A 27,157-nucleotide genomic window follows, 5' to 3' on the forward strand; every position below is an offset into this window, starting at 1 on the left:
TGTCGCATTGAAGAAGCACTCGAGATGATAACAGTAAGCGACGTCACATTGTTTGACAACTGCAGACATAAACACCACACACACACACACCCACATATACCACATGCCACATACACCCAACCCACATACCTTACAGTCACTGTCATAGGTCGTCGTTCACAGTTACACTTATGTTGTCCTTACGGTGGCACAGTGGTACCAATAGATCATATAAGCTCGAATTAATTAATCACTTTGCTCAAAAATATTCAATCGTTATTTTAAAATCTACTTTGTGCTAAACAAATTTAATGTTTCTTAAAACCTATTTTAACTTACAAATAAACATTAAAAATTGGAATATTTCGTGTCGCCAAACTATTTATTTATTGACGCTTTTTAAACAGCAGGGACCTGAAATAATAATGATGAGCTTGAAAAATTAAACCCCACAAATCGTCCAAAAACAGTGGCGAAAAATAAACATATATTTTTGTACGCTAAATTCTAAAAAATGAAAAGCTTTTGTATTTAACTTTTATTTTAAAAATCATTTTTAATTATTACAATTAATTTAAATAATAAAAATAAAAAATAATTATTATTTTTCAAATAAAATGGCATTTGAATTCAATTTTTATTTTAAATTTTTTTTATAAAAATTTACAAGTAATACTTATTATGATTTTTATAAACGGTACTTAAAAACTAAGTAAATGGGTATATTATATGGAAAGTATGTAACACGCCTAAAATGGCCAGTTGAACCACTGTTCGTCGGTGGAAGGTTTTGTGTCTTTCCTTTGCAGCGTCATCGCTGGGCGCACAATTGAAATGTGTGGCAAGAACTCGCTAATTGTTGCCACAAAAAAGAAAGTTGAGCTCTCAAAAAATGTCATAAAGTGCAACAAAGTGGCAAGTGGCATGTGGCAAAGTTGCGGGCAACAAAAGGCAATCGAGCGCAATGAACTTTGCACCCAAGTTCAAAGATTATTAATGGCCAACGTTGGAAGCAGCAAATATTAAATTGCTCGCACAATTAGCAACAATTGCAATTTGCAATTGCAAAAACAATAAAAATGAAAACCAAAAAAGGGGATAAAAATAAAGAGCAGAAAATGCTGTAAAAGCTAAAAATTTATGCCAAAGCACTTTGATTTTTATGACGACTGCAAACACATTTCGATTTGAAGGAACTAAAAGCCTGTTAGCTTCATCCTTAGCCAGGTCAAGGCTTCTCATAAATCACATTCTCAGTGTTGGTAATCGTAAAAAAAACAAATCATTTTCATACCGCTTTTTTATGTCAATCACAGCTCAAATGTCACCCCACTTTATTGTCGTTGGACTTAACGGGAAGGAGGAAGCACTTTAATAGGCTTAAGACAAATGGGAGTTAAAACGAGGGGGCAGGGGCGTGTTTGATGTCATAATTTAATTAACGCCCAGTCTTGACTGCTGATTAAGCGAACAAAGCTCAAAAGTTTTCATTAACTGCACTCTCGCTGGGAATTTCAAGGCTTAAATTAATTGTTCGGCTCAAAGCTGTGGGCTGATTTATGGTCAAGATTTAAAACGTTTTATATAAACGTCTTCTGCATTCTTGTCACCTTTGGCAGAAAAACAACAATAGATGAGTAGAGTGTTATCAAATAGCAAGTACGTGAATTTCAAATAAATTACTTTTATTCATAAGCATTTATTAGAGCTTTTGAGGCTAAGAATAAGACAGGAGAATTAATTCTGAAATCGATTGTTCACGGCAAAAGTTTGATTTATGTTTTTTGTTTCTTTCCTTTTTTTTTTTTTTTATATATTCATGACAGTATCAACTAAAAAAATAAACGTCCGAAAGTACTATATAATTCTATTACCTTAAAGTTATATTTATATTTCTGTAGATTTTCCAAATAAATAAATTATTTGTATGATGTCAAAAAATATATATTTCTAGTAAGCAAGATAAATTAGACACAATTTAATAACCTGAATGCTAGTCAAGTGATGCTTTCAACTGTCTGTTGCGTAGTTTTGTAGAAAGTAATAACAGTCATTTATGTAAGGGTAAAATAAATGACATTAAAGGTCTTTTGTGCTTTGCGTATTTCAACTCGGTAAAAAAAACATTGCGCTACTCATTATAATGACTATTTTATGATTCCAGTTTCGGTTACATAAGTACTCACTTTATAGGCATATAGGAGAACCCTTTCCTTTGACCAGATTATACAGCTTTATTATAGCCTTTTGAGTCATTTGCTGACTACAGGGTATGAAAATTCATGCAAATGACTCTCTCTTTCTTCTCCTTACACATAGTGAGTATATAAGTACATATATACTCGTTGTATTTGAGGGTCTGCGTGTCATGAGATTGCATGTTGTCATGAAAATTGCAAAATGGCTGACGAATAACGTACCGCTTTCCCACTTACCCACTTTTCCTGTGCTGTCTGTCTGTCTCGATGCCAACAATTTGCTGTGCGGGGTGTCTGGACTGATAAGTTGGATATTTACATTTAAATTGCGTATACGACACGTTGTTTGTGTCATTGACTGCAGCTTAGCGTGCTTGGCAGAAGCATTTTAAAGACGCGACGAACACAAATGTTCATGTCCAGTTGTTGGACGCTGCTTTAAGCAGTTAAAAGCTTTCGCAAAGCTGCTCAACGCATCGCAGCAGAAATCTATTAGTCGTGAAAAAAGTCGCACACAAACGGAGGACATTTAAAACATACAAATAAAAACGAGGAAAATTATATTTTCCTTTGTGCTTGACGGCAACTCAACGGGAGCTCGACAGCTGCACAGCGGTTGCCATACAATGGCCAAAATCCATACTAAGTCTGCCAAAACGTCTACCTGACCCAACTGAATTGTAGTTCTCTTTCTCCCTTATCTTTTCATCTTAGTTTTTCGTTCTCGTCTTTGTCGCAGTTCTGTCGACGCTTTGGTTGCTTTTATTGCAATTCCCTGCTTTGCCATTTCGAGTTGTAACATTGTCTGCATTTGATATTTTCTTTCAAATTGAATTGTTTAAAATTCCTTTAACTCTCCCTGCTACTTCACTGTCGGTCTCTCGAGTGGTTGGCGTATCTTAATGGCATTTTATTATTTTTTATAAAACGTATTATTATTTGTATTATTCCTATTTATTATATTTTGCTTTGCTGTTATTGAGTTTACTTTTCTTTCATTGTGCTTCTCATTCTCTCTGACTACCTCTCTCTCTCTCTCTCTCTCTCTCGCATTACCTCTGAGTGTTATGTCCGTTATTACTGACAGCTGTTGTGTGTGTGTGTGTGCTTAAAAGCGTGAAAAGCAATTGTGGTTACTGTCAGAATCCTGTCAATACTATGAAACCGTTTTCTTAGCACTCCACACTGTGCCAGCCTCTCTCTCTCTCTCTCTCTATTACATCTCTATATCTTTCTCTTTTCTATATTTTATATGTTTCTGCATACACAATATGCCAGCACACACAGCACGATAAACACTTATGCCAACTTGATGAAAACTGTCTGTCATTTGGTTGTTCAAGTTGTCTGCAGTTTGGTTTCAGTGTCTCTCCTTCGTGTATCCTTTTTACAGCTTGCCTGTGACTAAGATTTGTGGTTTTTTATGCCAGTTAAATTTGGCCAAACTACCAAAATGCTACTTGTATATTCAGCAAACACATTCCCTTCTCTCTCTCCCTCTCTCTATCACAGTTTTTCTATCTTTTTCGTCTAATCGTAAAAATGGCTCTATTAAATTTGCATAAAGCCAGTGGCAAAATACCGCAACGAGAACACAGTTGTTGCAGCCGAAGGGAAGTTGCAAAAGGGGGAAGGGACAGGGGGCAATATGTTTGCAAATTTGTTTCAACTCAATATGTGCGAATTTTCAACAGATATACGAATCGTGCACAGCAACAGGGCATCAGTCATCGTCCTGGGAACTGTTGTACCAACTCCATAAATTCAATTAAAATTTATAAATAAATAAAACAATTCCATAACAACTCTAACTAATTGACTGCAGCTCTAGCTCTACAGTTCCTACATCACGCATACGCAGCATAACACATATGAAATATTTGCTGGCTTCCTTTATAAAAGAATTTCTCAATTAGCTACATGCGAGTATGTTAAATAACTTGAATAACATTAGTAGTTTTTGGCAGATAATCTACTTCAATATATAATTTAGGTCTGACTGATAGCCATGACTATATCATAGAATTACAATATATACAAGAACTACCTTAAAATATATCTGTTTAATGACCTCTTTTGTTTATTTAACGTTGGAAAAGAATAGGAGTTAAGCTTTGAAATAAGTGTGATTTTTATTTTTAATAATAGCAGAGAATATGATCGAAAGTCTAGAAGTTCCCTTCATTAAATATAATTGGTAAAATTATCAATCTCTACACTTAGCGTACGATATTCATATTAGATACATTTTAATAAAAATATTTAATATTTATCACGACTCTTGAATTTTTCTCACACTCACCTATGAAACTCTTGCGCTTATTTATGGTTGCCGTTATCTGTGCGGAGACTCCAAAGTCAGCCAGTTTAACGTCGCCATATTCGGTGAGTAGAATGTTGGCACCCTTGATATCACGATGCATTTTGCCCATCTGGTGCAGATATTCCAATCCTTTAAGTGTCTCGCGGCACATGTACGCGATTTGGACTTCGGTGAGGGGTCCAGTCACCTGGTAGATATCCTGTAGACTGCCACCGCCACAGAACTCCATGCAGATCCATAACTTATCCCGTCGCAGATAGGAGCCGTAGTAGGCAATGATGTTGGGATGTCGACAGTCGCGCATCATAAAGATCTCCTGCTGGATGATCCCAATGTCATCGGAGGGCTCCAATTTGATGACTTTGATGGCGGCCAACTCATTGCTCTGTATGCGTTTCGCCTGTAAGAACAAATGAAATGAATAGATTTAATATTAATTGAAATTCTGCAAAAGAAAGCTTTTCCAATCGCCAATCAATCGGTGTTCATCGGTACATAAAGATTCCCGCATTCCAAATACTGTTACCCTGATCATCACACACACACACAGACTACTATATTTACACACACTCTGAAATATGCGCTTTACCACCTTTCCCCGTTGTTCAGCTGCATTCATGCAAATATTTTTTTTCGTTTTCAATAAATTGTTTTGTGCGCTCGCCTATAAAAATGCAATCACTTGCCACGCCCCCCTATGCATGCCATAAAAGGCAGTGCGTAGATACAACATCAACATCTAAAGAGCTGTGAGCACCTGCTGAGTATATTAATATGCTGCTCACACAGAGCATCAACCTTCATTGCCATTAAATTGGTATATGAATATCGATCAATAAATTTATACTATCACTCAGTGTTTTCTCAGTAATAACCACTTAGGCCAAATTGAATTTTTCTTTCATAAAAACTATTTTCATTGCAATGCGTTTAAGTTAAAGCCTGATATAATAAATTTCAAGGGAAATTTGCTCAGAAGGACTTCTATAAAACGAATTATAGAAATTTTTAAATTTGAAAATTAATTGCAATTGACTTAAAATAATTTTTATGACAACATTATTAATCTTCTGAGAATGTCAGCTTCACAACAAATTGCTATTACTTCCGAGAGCTACTGTATTCTTTTAATGCAAAAAATAATTTTTATATGATATAGTATTTGATTTGCTAAATGAACTGTGGTCATCAACATTATTTTAAATTAATAATACTATAAATATTTAAAATCTATATGTATATTATTAATTTTATAGAATATAATTAATATGATTAATGCTATAGAATTAATTTTTTTACAATTTCAGAATACTACAAAATAAATTATAAATAGCTTTATCCATACCTCTAATTATATACTTATTTTGTTTATTTATTTATATATAAAATTTAGCATATTTTCCAAATGAAAATTTGAATACAAATTTAATTTAAATAAATAACTCATAGATTAATAAATGTTATTTAAATGTTAGAAATGTTAGTAACAGTTTACAAATAGCTATGTCGATTTAACCGTGTTTCGTTGGCTGTGGTTGCGACAACGCTAATTGCGTTCAATTGCCGCTTAAATGGGTTTAACCTTTTGCACTTTCTCAATGACTTTTAGCAGTAAATGAGGACATATTCGTTTCTGAGTGTGTGCACACATGTGTGTGTAACATATATAGTTGCTGTATCCACCTCATGGCCGTATTCATTTGCAACTCTGATGAGGCGTTCATTTCGTGGTATGACAGCTGACCAAACTGTCCAACTGACTGTCCAACTGACTGTCTCTTTATCTCTCTTCTCTTCTCTGCCGCTTTCTCTCTACATCTGACCACACGTTAGTCAAACAGCTAAAGTAAGTTAAGTTAAGCAAGTTACACCTCTTCCTGGAACTGCAATTGAAACTGGAACAAGACTTGTATGCACCGCTAAAAAACAATTCACGTTCTCATGGCGTTCATGTATCCACTGTTTATCCTTCAGGTAGTTGGTGAACGTGTATGTACATGATTCTACCATTTATCCAAACATCCCTGTACTTTATATTTTCTGCCTCTGGCTCGAGCGAGTTCTCTCTGACTGCCGAGTTTTTCTTTTTCCCTTTCTTTATTTTTATTTTCGTTGCATTTATTATTCAATGTGGTAACAGGAGCACCGTACTGGTCCTAGACTGCTCTCGGCGCTGTCTCTCCTCGTTGTTTGGCTTGTTGCCTGTTTCTATATCTGTATCTGTATCTGTGTGTGTGTGTGTGTGTGTGCATGTGTGAGAAGCAATGATATCTTTGCTTGCCTTAATGAAGATAAAGCGGATTTTATTGCTGTACTCATTCTTCGGTTCATGCTGTTGTTTGTTGTTCAATGTTGTTTTTCAATTTTTGCACGTTGCATGCATTTTTCATATATATTGGAATGTTTCAGTAGCAGCAACAGCATCCTTCATAAATTGGACAACAATCCCTAAAGCAATGCAGGCAAACGTTGCGTATACGTAATATTGCTCGGCACATGTGCAAAGTGTAACGCTGACAGGCAGCAACTTTAACCAGAGACAGTCATGTCTGTCTGTATGTCCAAGGACATCAGAGACGTGGCCGCCCGTTGTCGGCTTTACTTGTTCATCATCTTGCTTATGGTAAATAAATTATGCGTGATTTTTAGACAAGTTTCGCCCTTGCTCGCTTGCTCGTAAACCGGGCAAAAATGAAATGGCAAAGATGCTGCTGCTCTTGCGCTGCTGCTGCTGTAAGCATAAAAAGCTGCTGATATGGCCAAGGCAACAGCAGGATAACAGCAGCAGAAGCTGGCAGGAAACGAGCGCAGCACATCCTGCTATCCTGACATCCTTCCATATAACCAAAGCCTGAGATATGCAGCATCAACAAATTTATAATGAGCTGTGCCAGCATCAAAGGCAAGATGCAAATAAGCGCAGCATATATTTCTCATGCCACACCCAATCACTCATACACTCACTCTGGCATTCACTTCTGCACTCACTCCCACAATCACTCAGTCTTCATGCCGCAAAACTTGCTTTTGAAGTTTTCTATTTTTGCAACTACAAAAATCATGGCAAAACTTTTAATGACCTTTTTGTTGGGTTCAATTTCGAGCAGTCGTTTTGCTCTGTGAGAGACAGACACTGAGATAAAGAGAGTGATAGTAAAAGAGATATAGAGAGAGTCTGTCTTATATTTGTTTTAATTTAAAATGCATTAAAACAACAATAAACGCATAGTCAGAAGGATTAAAAATTACACAATAAATTCAAAAGCTATTAGCACAAATGATGTTTGTACTCGTAATTACGAGCACTCGTTTAATGTATAGCGAATACAATCGAGTATTCGCAATCGGCGCTATTAAGTAGACTACATACAATTTTCTCTTACGGACCATGTGCTGATCCTGGCTGAAATGAACACTAATAAGCATAATCAGCTCAACAAGCGTTTTGAACGATGTAAGATGGTTAGGGCAAAAGGTGGAACAGCAAAGCGGAGCAAAGAAGGGGGTGTAGTAAAGGTGATGGGCTACGGCGTTTCCTGTGCGTGTCCGGCGTATAATCGTTACAATTTCCGACATATGCATATGCATGAATAAGCAACAACATTAACAACAACAACAACCTGAGAAATACAGTGTATGTGCCACATACACACACACATAAATGCTATATATTTTATTTTATATATATATACAGACAATATACCATGGTTGACCTCAAAAACAAAAGGGTTGCCGTTCAATCCTCTTGACTGACGCATTTAAGCTGCCTCGGCTTTCAATATTTTTCGTAATGGATTTTGCGCAATAAACACACTGTTTAATTGCTTGTTGTCGTTGTTGTTGTTGCTGCTGCTGGCTGTCATTGTTTGCTAATTGCATCATAAGAACAATTGTATTAACCCGCATGTGTGACTGCACTAAAAACCAGACCTCCACATTGAGTTCAGGTAATTAATTAATATAAAGGAACCCAAACATGCAAGTGTAATTCGATTGCAGGACATTCTGATATGTGCAGCTAACGATGTTATTAGGTGTTTTCTACAAACTCTGGAAGTTTTTCATTGAATTGCTTTTAAAAACATCCAAACAAAATTTCAGTGTTTGTTAAAATGTCAAAATGTCATTTTCCTCGAATATATATTTTTGGAGTCACAAAAATTGACTGTCATAAATATATTTTAGATTTTAATTTAAACTTAGTTAAAGCAATAAAGAAATTCATTTGAAGCGTATTTATTTTCTTTTTGATTTGATTAAAAAATTTATTAAATTTAACTCAATACATTTTTAATTTTATTATATGTTACACAAAATATTTGGACATTTAAAAGGATTGCTTGCGCTTGTTCAGCACATCTTTCAAATTTCATTTCATTGTCTCTACAGCAACCATAGAATTTTCCCTCAAATTATAATAAGCGAGCGTTCACTGTAATTGCATAAATGCATGCAAGTTTGTCTGTATTTCTATAAAATATAGCTAGAGCATTCCAGTTGATTTCGTTTAAAAAACCAGTTTAAGCACGAAACGAAACGAAATTCTTAAAAAATTGTAAATTGCCAACGGAAAGTATTCAAACAGCATTCATATTATTATTTAAGAATTTAATTATATAAGCCTTGACATTTACATATAATACTCGTACTTTCCCAGTGAAATTAATACGAGTACTTAACCTGTGAGTCACGGAAAATGGAAAAGCTGCAGGAAAATAGGCCAGATCAAGTGGCAATTGATGAAATCGAAGGCCACCACTAGGTAGAGCAATTAAATGAGTACTCGAAACTTAAAATTCATATTACACTCTCGATGAGTGCAGAATTTTCCAGAGTTTCCAAAAAGATAATAAAAAAAAAAAATAAAAAAAAATTTGTATTATTTTTTTTTTAATTCTACGGTATTGCAAACCTTGCGCCGCAGAGCTCGATGCTTGGGGCAGAGCCCGGTGGTTACGCTCAAGTGGCAGTAATTGGATAGGGTCTGGGTCATTGCCAAGACGAACACCATAAAACAAAGACGATGTCGGCAATTTTCTTGTGCTGGTTTGATAACATATTTTTGTCTTTTTTTACAATTGACATGACATAAAGACTGGGAGACAGAGAGTACTGAAAATTTATCAAATTTGTCACTTGCAGAGGCGGCAAAAGAAAAACAAAACAAAGCGTAAAACAAAAATGGGCAATCAATCAAAATCGACAGCACAGCAAATCGATGAGTTCAATTTGTGCAGGAAAAAAACAAAACAAAAAACTCAAAACATTGAAACTATCCCCCCCCCCCTTCTTCATTCTTAATTATACCCTGTGAATGAAACGGATAAAGGATACAATAATCTTGCACTTGACGCTGATAGTCTCAGAATACTTGTTACAGGGTATCTTAAAGTACAACACTCAATAGTTCTTAACGATCTTTTGTGTCGCGTCAAAACAAAGCTGGCCCCTCGGGAAAGTGGGGAAAATGGACAAGGAAATGGGTCTACCGGCATTTTTCAAGCCAGCGTGAAATTTATCTTTTAAAACAATTGACAACAATTTTCGTTGTCATTTTTAAAGCAACATCCCCATCCTGGGCACCAAAAAAAAAAAAAAAAAACAAACAAACAAACAAACCAAACCAAATGTGTAGCATTTCTCTTATTTTTTCCTTTTCATTCTGTCGTATTATTTATTTCTTGCATAAAAAATGTACATACATTCAGACATTTATACATTCATTCATTCCACCGCAAATATTTGCCATTTTTCGCTGTCGGTTTTGTCGTTTAATGCGAGCATTATGTCAGCTTTTCAAATTGTTTATTCGTGTATGAAAGTGTCGTGAAAGGAATGAGAACGAGATAGACTAAGAAAAAGAGAAGGAAAAGTACACATAAAAAGTCATGTATTCACCTGCCGAATGTTTCTGTGACAAGGATATCAATTTAATCTTATTGTTAATATTACTTTCTTTTTTATTATTATTACAATTATAGTTATTTTGGTTATCGATGTACACATCTGCATAACAGTCCATAATGGAAAATGCAATATACATATTTTGCTTTCTATTTAAAGTTAATTGCAGCTTAATTGCCGCATAGATCCGTGAAAAGCGCGATAACAACAATTTTCCGAACCAGACAATAATTGTGTCTATTCTACCGTTAATTGCACACACATACACACAAACGGTCAGACGATGTGTGCATGTATTGGTGTATTCGTTCATTTCACGGTGTCCGGCAATTAAAAAGGAATTTTTATCGCTTGACACTCAATAAACAGACATAAAATGTAAAGCGCAGAATATAAAGAGAAAAGAATATGAGACACACACATACACATGTACTAAGCTTCTACACACAATGTACGACAACTTATCCGCCCACTTTTCCTCTCACAGTCTGATAATATTCATAATGAGCGCACACTTGGACGCGGCGTCAGATAAAACAAGTTAAATATGGCGCAGCGGAAGGAAGCATGCTAAAAGCCCCCACTGGAAGAAAGAACGAGGAAGAGGGAAAAGAAGAGGAAAAAGCTTAGTGTAGGGTAGAGCATTTTGAGCATACGTGTAGACAACAAAGAAAGATCGAGCGAAACAAAGCAACGTTGTCCAGTTGTGAAAGGCAACGCCTTATTCTTCCTATTTCCATTCCCAACCCTTTCTGTAGTTCATTAGATTTGTGGATGAAGCACGCCTACACAGAGAGAAATATTATGCAGCATTTATGATTAATATAATCATAAACATAACATTTATGCACATAAATTACCCATTAGATTAATTACAAATAAAACATGAATTATTCAGATTTGTATGTTAATAAATGTGGTCTTTCTTATGATTTATTCAACTATTCGTATTAAAATTTAACACTTTTATAAATCAAAACTAGCTTTTGTTTATTTATTTATTTACAAATTTATTTACCAATGCGATATTTGTATAATTATTAATTCGATTGTGATAACTGTTTAAAAGAAGATTCTCTTTAATATATTATTTATATTCATTGTGTTTATTCAGTTAAAATGTCCATAGCATTTTCCATTCCTTACTAAATATTTTCATGGAATTAAAGTAGATGTTTCACTGTGTGGAAGCCAAATTCAGTGTGAAGCTTTATTTTCAGTTGCCTGACCATGTAAGTGCTTTGAACCCTTTACGAGTACGAATATGTGCAGGGTCATTATCATTATCATTATCAGCGTATCGCGCGCTACTTAATCTGTCGACGGGAGCTAAACCTCTATACTCAGACATGGCAGAGTCAACGGGTCGAATCACATTCGAGGCGTCATTACAGTTTATGATTTGCAAATGCAACGCAGCAGCTGTGCATTTATTCCATCCGTGGGACTCGACAGAGGTTTTTTTCCCCCTCCGATAAGTACACGGACTCACGGACTTTTAAATCCGATGCTAGGATCAATACTGTGTAGACTCTTGAACCCAAAATGGATGTATGCGAGTACGTAGGAGTGTGCTCGCATGTACTTGAAATTGAACGAATAGTGAATATGTATTCGTGAGTGGAATGGGTGTTAATCGCCTGGTCACGAAAGCATAGTTGTCTGTAACGTTTAGTTTAATGAGTATCGCGTTTCATAGCCAGGACATGACAGGAATGTTGCAGCTATTTATTTACCACTCGAAAATGAGCTGAAAATATTTAATGGCCAACTAATTGTCGAATATTGTTAACCTAATTCTAGTTTCGTTATTAATTGTAATTTATTTGATATACCTTAATACCTGTAATAATACCTTTTAGATTTAAAAGTCACTGAAGTTAAAACGGTTTTTTTTATTCAATTTCGAACTTCAAGAATTACACATGTATATTTGTTACATACAATTGATTTCATTTTTTCTCCGGCTTTAATTTACATTAAATTAATAAAATCATATATATAGATAACCCTTTTTTTCTGATTAATCTCTTAAGCTTAAATCAAGCTCATTTAATGTTTACCCGTTTTCTATAATAATTATAACTCAGATTATAGCTGAATTGTCCCTGAGCTGGCGTTGTGCCCAATTAAGCAAACTACTTTACAGTCACGTGTATTTAGATCGTTCTCTTACCCACTTAACTGACCCACTGACACCGTCCGGTGGTTGAGCCACATCCACTGATTACCCTAAGCGTTTTTTCCATCTCTTTATGAGCCTCTTTAGCTTTTATTTGCTTTTAATTTACACCGTTCTTTTTGTACGCTTTATCCTTGCAAAGAGATGTGTTACAGCTCCCCATAAATTTAAGTAAAAGGGAAAAGAAGCTATCAACCATATTCTGAAACAGCTGCTTATAGAGAATCTGTGAGCTGTCTGCAGGAAATTTTGTCGTTTAACTCTTTAACTATCTTTTTTGACACTCTCTCTGCTTTCCTCTTTTACTTTACGTTTATTAGGCTCGAAATTAACGATTTCATTTTATTTCGCGCGCTCCTCTCATTTATTTCTATAAGAGCTGCTGGGGCAATAAAGACAGATGAGAATGAGAATGGTGGTGGAAGCTGAAATTGGGATCTTAACTCAGACTCAATTGACGCTTGTTGTGTGGGCGTGTAGAAAGGTCAAGCAATGTACAATCTGAGACTGTTTAACCTTATATAACTTCTATCGTTGTGTGTGTACGAGACACAAAATGCTAATTGAAAATACAAAATGATTTACATTTAAATTAGTTTGGTTGAACATGGCCTCAACCTGCTTTGGACGTTGACTGGTTGTTAAAGCCATTGGCATTAGGGTTAGAGCTATATGCAAATGTTGCCCAGATAAAGAATAAATAAAAACAAGAATAAAATGTATTATTATCGGAATGACGAAAATTTGATACCCTTACAGGTTGCTGTTTTCCATACTCGTAAGTATGTAAAAGGATTAAAAAAATCTTCTTCTTGGTTATATATTTCAAGAAACAAAAAAGCTGTTTGTACTAAAACTTAATTTTCGAATTATCATTTCTATGACAGGTATAGGATATAGTGGATAGTGTAAGTGTAAGATTGGTTACGTAATCTCAACAAAATAAGAAAGTTTTTCATAAAAAGGTTGAATTTCAACCGATCGTTTACATGGGAGCTATTATATAAGACAATATCAAATTTACAATCTGTGAGTTTATTTGAGAGAACATTTTTCTTACTAAATGCGGCATATACATTTTGATGGGTCTGTCACGACCCTTTTGATGCATTGCACATTTCGTTTTAAAATTTTAATACCTTCTGCATGGGTATAAAAACTTTAAGGAAGGCATTACTCATAGATGTGTTTCACTTGTTGTAGCACTCATAGAGCTCATCTATCTGTTGCCACTCTTTTCCTCTTGTCGGTTCATAACACAAGCAAATCACGTACTCTCATATGGTTAAGAATGTGGAAATGGAAATGGATATGTGGATATGGTTGTCAGAAGAAGAAGAAGATGAAGAGTTTTCCTTTTTACGCCCACTTGCACCTGCCGTTAGTTATCAGTGTAAAAGTTTATCACCCGTGCCACAAAGTCGTGCCACAGACCGCCACGTAACGTGCGTAACTAGCTGCCACTGCCACTGAAACTGCTGCTGTGGAGCAGCTAAATTTTTAACGAACTGGTTTATGCATGAGCTACTTTACAGCATTATGCATTGACAACGAGCGAGCCTTCAACCTTCACCCATTTACAAAGTGTGCAAGAAGCAGAAGAAACAACCTTGGACAACACTGGGATACACAAGGATACTCGCATCCATCATAGAGGAAACTCTGCGACGTGCGAATTGCTTTGATAAAGTCACAAAAACTCAAACTCCATTGCGGCCCATTGACCAAAACGCACCAATAAAATTGTGTACACGCTCCTGGCCACAAGAAACAGGGAATGAAGCGGTGAGGTAGGTGGGAAGGCAGATAAGGGGTTTGTCATGTTAACAAAGTGTGTCAACCGCTTGAGTGTGTTGCAGGTGTACAGTCACCTTTCAACTCGCTGCATAAATGCATGAGCTGTATGTGTGTGTACTTGCCACATGTGGCAAGGCAACTCTTTGTAAGAAGACAGAGTGGAAAAAGGACACTGAAAGGGACAGTGGAAAGGTAGAAGGGGAAATATGGGGCTGCCTCAACCTCATTAAGTCAGTCACATAAAGTTCTCGCACATTTTGCATGCTGCTAAACTAATTTGCTTCGGTTGAGTGCGTCTGCGACATGGCAAAAGTTGAGACAAACGTTTAGCAAGTGCTACAGCAACAACGGCAACAACAGCAACAACTACTACAACAACAATAACTTCAACGATTGCAACAAGCAGATGAAGAATGTGCAAAGGTGTCGCCTGAAGCGCCTAGTTACAAGAAAAAGAAAAAAAAACTGGTAAAAAAGGCTAAAGCCGAGACAATCCAACTATGAGAGATCCTGTACCTAAGCAGTAAAAGATACATGCACAATCGAGCAAACATTCCGAAAAACAAACTTATATTAAATAATTTCGAATTTTATGTTTTAAATCGTAATTAAATTTATTTATGGCACATCAAAACTGTTGTACGTATTTTGGATGTAGCTTTTTTCGATTCGAAGGGTCATGTGATATGATTAGAATAAACAAGAACCCACTTGCCTGTTGATACTAAAAATAAGTATATATATAACTTTTACCTGTTAAGAACATTTCGATGTTTCTTTTTTTCGAAAAACCAAATAGTTCCTCCTCACTTTTTATGTACAGGGTCTTAAAACACAATTGAAGTAGTTTAGTTTTTACTTGGCGACGCGGCAAATTAATGTGCATGAATTAAAGTTTGTCAACCTGCCTGACAGCCACGCCCACTCATCTTGCAGCCCTCTAGAGACCCACTGTCGTTGTTTTTTGTTGCCTGCTTTTAGGCTAACGCCTTGGAGGTCGACATCCTTCCGACATTTTTGCTATGGCGATTTCGTGTCGCGATTGCAAAATGAAAGCGCGTTTTATTGTAGTTGAAAACTGTTCCCTTACTTTTATTCCACTCTTCTTCTTCCCCTCTTTCGCGAGGGTTTTACGAGCAGCTGTTTTGAAAGCACTAAGCTCTAAGTGAGTGCCGCTCATGATTCATTTTTGAATCTGATTTTGGGAGGGAAATTTGGGAGCAAAAAAAAAGCAGAAAATAGTAATAAACGTGCTCTTCAGCTCAAATATTTATCATTGTTTTATTTTATGACCACGCATAAAAAACGCTCGGCCAAAATTTGTCATACAGCAAGGTTGGTAAATAAAACGAAAGTTTCTAATTCGTGCAAGAGTTTTTAATGCATAAAATAAATGCATGATTTTTTTTTAAAATTGAAATTATAATTCTTATTTATATCGAGATTAATTTCCTAAAAGTATATTTTTAAATCAAGAGTGATGACTACATTTTAATTTAGACAAAAACGCATGATTACCAAGACTAATAGCGTTCACTGAACTTGCACTAGAAATTGTTTAAAATCAAAATTAAATAAATAAAACCGAACTAAGCAAATCGATCTAAGTAATAGAGCTGAGGGCAAAGGTCATGATAAATGAAATGTGTTGAGAAAAACAAAAACAGCATTTACTGTTTATTTTCACACAAAATTAAAATAGAAAATTAACAACAACACATTACGTTTATAAACAGACATAAAAGCATCAAGAAGCTTGAATACACTTTCAGATGAATTATAAACATTTTATATCTGTAAAAAAAACATGAGTTAAGGATTATATATATTATCTAATCTTTAAGGAAAGAAAGACACCAGATACGTTGGTAGAAATAAGCGTCTAAAGCCCTGTTAACCCTTGGTGTTACCAACTGGCGGATACGCGACAAGACAGGAACGCGTGAAGGCAAATCGTGCATCAGGCTTATATTTGTTTCAAGCCAAAATTTTTTTTAGTATTTCTTTCACTATTCAAAGAAGTATCCAAAATCTTACCATGTATGAAAAGCATAACTAATTTTTTTTTTTTTAATTTTGTGTGCAGAGCATTATAAACAATAACATTATAATAAGAATGGAAAACATAGTCAAGAGTGGAATGAGCACGATCTATAAACAGCGTGCAAATTTTCCAAATGAAAATTTATAATTCGATTCTAAATGAAGCAAAAGAAAATGTCTATTCTTTTTTTATTTTCCGAGGAAAGTTAATTTTTTTTACATTCTTGACCTTAAAATGCCATTTATGATACACGGTGTATATTTTTTTTTATAAATTATTTCATTCAAGGCTGTTCTTCTTTAGCTTGTTAAAGAAAATGTCTAAATAGTTTAAGAAATTTCTTACGGCTCAGCTTATTGTTGTTTAGGTAATAGATGAAACCGCAGAGGTTGTCCACTCAGCCTTTCTAGACCATTTAACACGGCCCAAACTTCAATTAGAAAGCGGCTCAAGCTTAAGGGCAAACAATAAAATTGGCTACTTGAACAGTACACGATTTAGCCATGGCCAAATCCCTCGGCTGTCTAACCAATCCGCCCAGGATTACTGTGTGTGTGTGTGTGTGTGTGTGAAGGCGGGACAGATAGATAAAGAGCGAGACAGAGTAGATGATATGGTAAAGGACGAAGGCCACGGCTTGGCAATTCCCGTAGGATAATCATGTAAATTAAATTATGCTCTTTCCATGCATATAAAACTACCAATCGCACGAGGCTAAAACTGAATTGTGTACAACAACCCAAAACAAGTCAAACAGCAGCAAAAACAACAACAATGAGGAGGCAACTTTGGTGAGGCAGGTGAGTGTCAAAATGTGGGTCCCAAGTGCCAAGGGTAAACCAACATCGCTAAGCTCTAAGGTGAGATGATACTAATGAAAATACTTGTCATATGCTTGGATATCTGTTTACCTAAAAGAGAATACTGAGATATGAGATGAGAGTGTTCTCGTGACACGAAGTCTAACCAAAGCTATTGAGTGTTTACGAAATGCTAAGTTACTTAAACGGAATGAAAGAAGTGAAGTAAAATAAAACTATATGTGTATGTGCAAAGAAAGTAGATAGTTTAAAATTTTAGCTGCCTATTAGTTAAACATTACTAATTACTATTACTAATTTTCAATGATAGCTGACGTAACAATAAAAAATATGGCTGTGATTGTGATTGATATATTTTATATATTTACTTCTTTTAATATTTCTTTGAGTTCGTGACACGTCCCCATCTCTATACGAAAATAATTTTGAATGTTCGTGTGTTTTCATCAACTTTGAGTAAACATGCTCCCGAAATTTACCTAATTTTAAAGCTTATTTTTGCTCTCCTTTCTTTTGATTATTATATTTAAATAATTTTCTTATGCATTTTCATTTATTTTTATCATTTGTCTGCCCTCTTCTTCGTTCGACAGTCGACTTGGCAACGGCTTAAAATGCTTCCATATTGATACCATTAATTCGCATAGCATATCGCTGGGATTGAACAACTTATGGCCACTGAGGAGGCCAATTAGCATTGCTTCAATGACGCCGATGATAAATGCCGAGGAATTTCTTGCTGCGACACTGCAAATTTACAACAAAGCCCAGAGGCTAACGAAAATAGCTGTGGAATGGCAGCATCAAAAGCAAAAACAACGACACCAACAACAGAATTTGCAACTAAAACAACAACAACAACTGAGTCTAAATATTGAACGTGGTCGGTTGGTCAACGGGCCTAGTCTGAAAATAGCCGCAAACTATCCTGGGCGACGAGTACTCGGAAATTGGGTCATCCCCGTGGATGTTGTTGATGTTGATGCTAAAGCTGATGCACTGCAGCCGACGTACAGTGGGACTAGACTAACTTGTATTAATTATAGTTTTAGTGTCTCAAAAGCGTTTTTTTAAATATGTCTTTGTCCATATGACATCCTTAAAAAATTCCACAATTTACACTAGACAAAGATAATATTAATTGCTTACTAGTTTTTCCCACTGTACGTTGTGATAAAATTCCACAATATTTTGGGATTGTTCAGCGGGGTCCAGCTTAAGTGGCAACCCAACACTCCTCTTGCATAAATTGATAAACAATTTGCAACAGCAACAGCAGGAGCAGCAGCAACAACAGCAGCTGCAACAGGGGCAACCACTTGAACGCATTTGCCGCACGGGAAATACAAAATACGCCATAAATTTGCTGCTAATAAAGCAAAGTGCAATGTGATAGCGGATAAGGTGGATAGCTGAGCTCAGCCTGGAAGCTTTATGAAATATTCATGGACAGAGACATCTTCCCATGCCTCCACTTCCCTTCCATTCCATTCCATGCCCTCCCTCCATCATTCTCCTTCTCAGTTCAACGCTCAGCTCAGCACCTGATCTGAGCATCGATATGCGTCCTCTGTTTACGGCGTGACGGAAATTTAATTTATTTACAAGCCCAACGAGAGCAACGACAGACAAGTCCGAGGCCCAGGTCCAATCGAATGGCATCTTCATCTACTTTATTGGACTCATTACACATGAGTGTCTTCACTCTGCCTGTCGTTGCTTTCTTTCGGAAAAAAGGGGGGATTCAATAAATTGACTTTGGTCAATTTGTACGTGTTGTAATCAACAATCGCTGCTCGTTGCCAATGCCAAGGCGTTGTCATAATCATATAATCATATAATGACCTTATCAATATGAGTATCTACGTATTATTATTATTATTACGCATCCGCAGTGTGTTACACACAATGTGGTAACTGGGTTTGTTGCCAAAATGAAAGCAGAAACTGTTGCAAGTGTCTGCCAAAACAAAATAAGCCAGAGAGAAGTTATCTTGGGCACGCCGAAGATTTGATACCCTTACTGTACACAATTTTGGTCGGATTATTCCTATGACAACAATATGATATAGTAGTTTAATTTTAGCCGAATTTATTCAGGATTTACTAAATTGTAAAGCTGTGACATTCTTTGAGACATTTCAAGAAACAATAGTTTCTCATGCAAAATTTTAAAACCCTTTGCAAGAGTAGAAAAAGAAAAGACAGGCAAAAGAGCAAAAATCTCAGTAAAAGTGTCAGACAGCACGTGATGCACATACACATCAATGAGAGTGTGTGTGTGTGTGTAAGTGTTTGCCTCTAGCGCAAACTGTTTCCAATTTTGTGTGGTATTTTTTGAACATTTCATGCTGAAAATTGAACAAACGCAGCGAAGCAGAATCCAGGATTTAAAAGAGCAAGCAAAACTAACTAACGATAATCGATGGCTGTATTTTTGCTATTTGCCTTGCACTTGCTAAATCAAATTTATTGGGCCAAGATGAGAAATTGATGCCAGCCAAAAACTCGAATGGAAAACTTTACGACGACTTGGACTTTTTCGGTGTCGGTGTCAGACCTCAGTCGACATTTGCATCGATGTTTTTGGCGTACGTTTAAAACTTTCGCTAAATTGAATTTTTTATTACGTAAATATTGAAGTAGCTACACGTCAATCCCCTGCAGCAAGAAACCCTTGCTCTTTCTTCTCCTCGTTCTTTTTCTCTTCTCTTCTCTCTCTTTTCCCGCGCTGCTTGTCTGACATTTGCCTTTTGCTTTTTGCGCACTTTTTACAAGGATTTGCGCACGAACGCCCATGAGCATTCTATAATATTTAAAGCAGACGACTTTTGTCTCCAGCTGCCAGCATCAATTCCCCTCGCCACACCTCCCAACTCCATCTGTGTAGCAACTGAAACTGCTTGCGCGAAATTTATGTGCATTTTCTTTTATAGCATTTTCACACCGTCCAGCGCAGAAAGAAAGAGAGATAGAAAGAAAGTCGAGAGAAAGAGTTGCGATAATGTTGATAAGCCTTGGGTTATATATGAAATGGCAATGCAATTAGTCGACTGGCTATATATAAATTATATACTATATATATATTAGACATATTTCTGTGTGATATCGAAAAGCGGCAAAGCGTTTGAACATCTTATCTTTACCCTGAGCTGTTGTTGATTTATGGCAAAGCTCTCTGCTTTGTTTACTGCATACTTTTCGGGTTGAAGAGGCGATTCATGGGTTCAAGGTTCATGCGTAACAATTCGGCAATATTTCAATTCATGCCTTAGTCCTCAGCATTTTCATTATCATCATCATCAGCATCATCATTATTAGCTTCGTTCGATTTGTTTGCTGATTATCATAACAATTGGGCCAATATTATAATTATATTTGCAGCTGCTTTACACCACAAGATTTGGTGCATAGGATGAAACGATAAAGCGCGTACACACTCAGAATATGAAAGGAATAAAGAGACGTGAAGATAGCAAGAGAGAGAGAAATTGAAACGAGTGTATAAAGCGGACGAGGAAAATTAGACACCGACAAGAGTTGATTGAGTGCGAACTAAACGAAGACTTGGCCTGGTTTAAGCCAGGAAGGCAGGCATCCCTCCCACTTTGCCCCTCCCATCACCTACCCCTCTAACCCTCAACCACTGTCAGTTAACAATACACTCTCGTTGCTTTTTATTTGCATCAGCAAAAGATTTTTTTACGTCGCCGTCGCGTTTCGCATCTACAGGGAAAATAATGAATTTTCACGCTGCCTGTGTTGTTGTCGTTGCATTTGCTACTGCTCTCGGCCAGTTTTTAGTTTTGATTCTTTTTTTTTTTTTGTCATTTTTGCACAATTTTCCCCCAGCGTCAGAAACTTGTGGACGTCTGGCTGCCCCAGCGAACTTTCCCCCACGTTTGCCCTTGGCGTAATAGTTTTTTTTTTTTTGCCGACTTTGCCAAAAACTCCGCCGGCAGCGGCGACGCCATTGTCATTGCCTGTTTCACTTACTGTTGTTGTTGTTTCCTGTGCCGCCATTGCCGGCGGGAAAATTGCAATTGCAATTTAATTAAGCTGCTCGACCAACCTCGACACACCCTCCACCCACCCCACTTTCAACGCCCACCGACGAGCTTACATCGATAAGCGAATTCAAATTGTTTAGGGCTCAATATCAGTTAATTTTACCAACTGAATTTTAAATTTTTTCCACATTAGAAGAATGTGGAAAAAGAAAGAAAAACATATTTCCTCTCCTTTCGTTCAAAATATAGCTACAAATTTAATGCGCTATTCTAATTTCTAAGTTCGTTCCAATTTTAAAACGTTAAATTTAAATGATAGTTTCAATTTGACACAAAAATATATCATGGACTCTGAAAAAAAAAATCAAGATTTACGTTCTTAAACAGGCCATTTCCAAGTACAAACGATCTCAAAAGCTGCCTAAGTTCGGAATTTCCAAAGCTAAGGACAAAAATCTACGGAAATCTTAAAATGAGACTTTTCGGGGATACTTTAAGCACGTTTTGGGTTTAATTCGAGACTGAAAAAATTGAAAACACTACTTTAAGTATACAAAAATCTAGAACTAAATCCAAAATTTACTTGTTTCTAGTTAAAAATATTGTCACAACAAATTAATTTTAATGTTAATACATACACTAGCATGTGTCTTAAAATTAAGCAAAATACCAAATTTAAATAACATTTAATAATGTTGTATTTTCTTAGTCAGCGACATTTCGGAATAGGTGCTGATTTTCCCAGCGATCCCAGCTTAACGCCATATTTGCGTCGCTAAAACTAGTTGAGAATTCTAAGGTTCCACAATGTACGAAACGTCCTTTTTTTTACTTCCTTTAAATCTTGAAAAAAAACTATTTTAGGTACAAAAACATCTTAAACTAGTTTAGTACAAATAACTCAGTTGTTTCTGGAAGTAGACTGACGGATTATATATTTGCCTTGGTCTGGTTGAAATCGGACTACTATTTCGGATTGCTGCCATAGGAATGTGAATCCAGAATTCTAAATTTAAGATTGACTTATACTTAATTCAAGAATTTTAGTACACAGCAATCTTAAAATTTTAAGAACGAAACGGTATAAATTTAAGTACGGTCGTACCTAATTTTAGGATGGCATATTTTTCTTAGTGTACCTGTTCCGTCTTTCACTTTCGGTAAGATTTTTCGGAAGTGAAGTGTTTTAATCTCACTATGTGTTTTATTGCATGCTATAAATATAATGTTTAAGTCTGAACCATTCTGTATTAATTTAAAAATATTAAACTTAGAGTAAAAAATAAAATAAATTCTATATTTTTGGTTGAATACATCTTTCCAATATTTTAATATTTTCCATGGGAAATATGTGACTTGTATAAAATGTTATATTTAACGAACGACTACTGTATTAATCTACTCGTTTTTATAATTTTCCCTGAAATGTAAAAGCATTCAAACTGAAACTCGTTGCTTGATAGGTATTTCTCATCGTATAGTTGTGTACTTAGTTCATCATACACAAGAAAATAAGACCTTCAGCATATTTTCTCCGAGATATTCTTCATGACTGTTACTCCCCCCTCACATTCCCTTGCTCTTTGGCACAGACAGCGCCTCGGCATAAACAGATTCCATTTGGCTGCATTGGAGGCGCTGTTGGGGTGGGCGAGGAGGAAACAGGGCAATGGTAACCAACTGTTTGTTTACGCTGTGCGCATTTTATTTTTGGCACGCTACATATTGAGGGAGCTTAGAGGGAGATGGGAGTCAGGGAGGCGAAGCGAAACGCGAATCTCGACGCATGTTGCAGAGGAGTCGGTTTGGAATTCTTTTTTTGTGTATTACAACGCATTGCTGGCATTGTTCACCATATGTTGGCTCCAATCAATTGGCATGCTCCACAAAATTCCAACCAGTTGGTTTTGTGGTCGCACTTCTGAAGATGTTTCCCAGAGGATTCAAAATATTCGGTATTAATCTAATCGACGACTAACTTTGTGAATACTACGTTGGAAAAAGGATGGCATTATACTAATCGGGAGTAACGAGACCCACGCGGTTTCTGGGGCTGGTTCTCAATCGACACTTAAACCACTTAAAAACTTTATATTGTCTTATCAGGATGATGACAGCAGACGCCACAACAATAGCAACAATAACAAAAACAACGTCAACTAGCCACAATTTCAATATGTGTATGGTAAAAGGGAGGCAACAAACCGCAGAAAACAAAAATTGTTCCCCTCCCACAATGTAGTTGGTTGCATGCAACACAAAGCGGGGCGACATCGTTGTCTGCCTGTGGTAAAGTTCCTCTGACTTTCCGTCTACCCTTCTCTCTCTTCTAACTATGTCTTTCGCTCTCTGGCTGTGTGATGTGCATAGTTGTAAACAATAGGGAAATTAGTGCAAATGGTGAACAAATGAAAAAGCAGACAAATAGAAAAACCTAAAACGCCTGACGTACATCGAATTCGGTCGACGGCGGAAAACTACGCCAAATAACATTTGAAAGTGGCAAAATGAAAGAGTGAAAAAGCGGGAAATTGCTTAAACTGTACAGAAGATTTAATACTCTTTCTCTGTGGTAGTTCTTAAATAGTCACTTTTTATTTTACAGCAGTTATTAAAATGATATTTTTAAAACGTCGCACTTATGCTTAGTATTTAAAAATCGATATTCACTTTATTTTACATAAATTCACCAACTTACGGTATTCTTCCGAAAAATCTTGCCGAAAATGAAAACAGGAACAGTCCTAATTGTTTGATTTATCTTGAAATATAATTATCTTATGGCGTTTAATAATATTCTATTTTTTCTAATTCGATTCAATATCAAGCTAATAAAATTTTAAATGTGTTATTCAATAAAGTTAAAGAACACATTCTTAATCTAGTAAAAAAAGTTTTTGTCATATTTATTTTAATAAAATAAAAGTTTGTTTCTTTAAAAAAAAAGTAAAATAGTAAATTGTTGAAAAACTATTCATTTTTCTGTAAGGGTATAAAAATAAATGAGGTTCAGCTATTGTGACTAAAACTACAATTTGGCAATTCAGGCGACAGACAAAGAGTCTGAGAGACACATACAACCACACACACAACTTGATACAAACACATATGTATAAACGTATATAAAGTTTGTTTGTGGTTAAATTAGGGCGAGTCTTGGGCGTGGCACGTTGCTCACAAGCCCCTTATGATATGTTTAAGGTATATAAGTGTCTGCAAGCGAAGAGTTGAAGTGACAAAACGATTCAAAGAACCCCCGTTTGGACTCTCTCTGAAGATACACAACTTCTAGAACTCCACAAAGTGGGCAAACAGTCTTGTTTTCATCAGAAAACATTATTCGCAGAACTGGATAGTCTGATAAATCTTTCCCTTTCTGTTGACTTACGGAATTCTGACTATTTAGGTTTATTATTGACACTATTTTAGTCTGAATTTTACAAAAATTAGCTCCATGTCAACTCCAATATATGTTGGATTAAAGAATTACAATAAGAGAATTTAGAAGATTTTAAAATTTTTAACAAAACATATAACATTATAAATAAATTTAAACGTTTTAATTGTTAACTTGATTCTAATTTTGAAAAACTTTATTTATAATTAAAACTTTCTTTACTTGGAATGCAGTAAGTCGTAAAAATTTGATTATGATCTGTATAATATTATTATTAGTATTATTAAGATACGAATGTATTATAGTTTATTTTAAATAATAGCAAATACCCATTGCCTTAACACTTAATGTTAATTTCTTACCTTTTTAAATACTTTATTATGTTTAAAAAAGGGTTAATTGATTGGCTGTAAATTCCCAAGAGTTTAAATTTTAAATAAGGGGAAAAAAGTAAAAACTATTTAAACTCTGTAGTGGATATATTTACATCAATTTATGCATTAACTAATAAAGTGATAATCAACTGGTACTTAGAATTGAGCTTCTTAATGTAGGAGTTTCCAAGAAAGTGTTTTTTTTTTTACATTTGCAGCACATGTGATGGGGCACACTTCGTTTTGTTTCATTTTCTGCACTCATTAGCCTGGCAATCAGTTGAGCACCAGCTGCACCCACCCACACACACACATCTTTTAAGGTGGGGAGCAATTACTGACTGACCCAGGACGCGTTCCCATTAGAAATACCACTGGGAGGGTATGCTATACACTCAGAGCTGCTTTAACCTTTTCCTGTTGTGCTGAAACCCACATTTCGCCATTGTTATTGGCATTTACTGGCTGGGATTGCGTGCAAAATTGCTTTCCTGGCCCCCATCGGAGCTGTTTCCTGTCCTATTTTCTTGTCTTACAAGCGGCAGTTCCCTTTATTAATTTCATTCCGGCGGGTTTTCCAAAAGGGGGGCAGGGGATCGAAAAAGCGGCCACAACAGTTTTAGTTATATTGATTTTAGATTTGCCTTTGCTCTGTCTCACTCTCTGCCTCCCTCTCTCATTCTTTCTATGTCTCATATGTGTCAGTGCATTCACCTTTCTGATAGCCGACTTGTCCCCCATTTTCCCCATTTTCCGTCTAACCATGCCATAAATTATGCAGTGTCATGATAGGGCGCCACAAATACTGCTTATAGTGTTTGTTTTGTCGGCCTTCTCTTTGATTTACGACGCCTTCTACTGGACATGGTCCAGGACTCGCTTCGACGGTTGCCAATTAAAATAAACGCCTTAAATTGGCGAGCGGAAAGACGGAACTTCAATCAAATTACCTGACGGTGAAAGTTTTTCTCTTGCTGATTTCCAATTCGACGTTCTCAAAAGACGATTACGCTGGCAATTAAGAGGCGACCAAGTCAAAGTCGAATTAAATTAAACTTAATTTAAAATTCAATGCGAGTTTGGTCAACTTTTTATTCAACGAGCGGAAGTAACTTTTTCATTTCCATTAAATTGAAAAATGCAATCAAGTGCTCTTTAATATATGCTACATATTTTTGAATACGCCCAGATTTATGCTACAAGCTAACTAGAAATGTGCAACATTTGGTAGCAAGTTGGTAACTTTAACAGGATGAGATTTACCAATTATGTGGCTTCCAAATTGAGTTGTCTTCCGGCCCAGAAGACTTGCTCAGTTCCAAATGTAAAGCGAGTAAACTAAATTGAAGTAAGAAAAGAAGGACAAAACAAAGAAAGGAAAGCACAGACGGAAATGTAATTGAAAATATATTTAATTTCACAGTCAAAAGGATTGACAAGGGCAAGAACAAACTTTGGACGTTCTCAAATCGCCGCAACTAATTGCAACAATTGAGCAAAGCAGGAGCAAATGACAAAGTACACGTAGGTCGGATTGCTCCTCTAATGAGTTCACCCATTATTCACTCCATTCGAAATTTGAGCAATTTGTCAACGCTTCTCGTCGCAATTTCCGGAATGCCGACTGACGGAATTTTTGAAGTGACAGGTAAAAAGAGAAGAGCTCTGTGAAAAATGGCGACTTAACGCTCTCTATCTGCTCTCTCTCTCTTTCTCTCTCTTTCTTTCTCTGTGTTTATACTCCCTAGGGTGCTTAAGCATTTCGAACATTGTGTACCTTTTAAACTAATTGAATTCATGTTTTATTAATTACGGCTCAAAATACAGACCAAAAAACATCATGAATTTCCGGTTCACACACACATGCACAGCTCGTAAATAAGCGATTATGTTGGAGGACACACAACGTCCCAAAACGGTTCCGAGCAGCTTCTTGTCCACCTTCATACAAAATGTAGTACTAAAATGCAAACACTCAACAACCCAACTCCCACACACACTCAATCATATACGCATACACACACTCACACACACACACATGCAAGAGAGAAGGCAGCAAAGTTGGCTTAAACTTGTCTCTAATCCAGACATATGTTTCCATTTACTTTACCGTAAAGTGACTGTTCCC

At 36.1% G+C, this 27,157-nt stretch overlaps 1 protein-coding gene across 4 annotated transcripts in view; it reads right to left on the reverse strand.

The window, feature by feature from the left end:
* Positions 1-27,157, reverse strand: part of LOC117784107 (mitogen-activated protein kinase kinase kinase kinase 5) — a 62,900-nt gene that overhangs the window by 16,740 nt on the left and 19,003 nt on the right. For all 4 annotated transcript variants that reach the window (XM_034621732.1, XM_034621731.1, XM_034621734.1 and 1 more), the window contains exon 3: positions 4,480-4,900. In XM_034621732.1, coding sequence (XP_034477623.1) covers positions 4,480-4,900 — 421 coding nt within the window. The remainder of the gene's footprint in view (positions 1-4,479; positions 4,901-27,157) is intronic.

The sequence above is a fragment of the Drosophila innubila genome, assembly GCF_004354385.1.
Source record: "Drosophila innubila isolate TH190305 chromosome 2R unlocalized genomic scaffold, UK_Dinn_1.0 1_C_2R, whole genome shotgun sequence".
NCBI lineage: Eukaryota > Metazoa > Arthropoda > Insecta > Diptera > Drosophilidae > Drosophila > Drosophila innubila.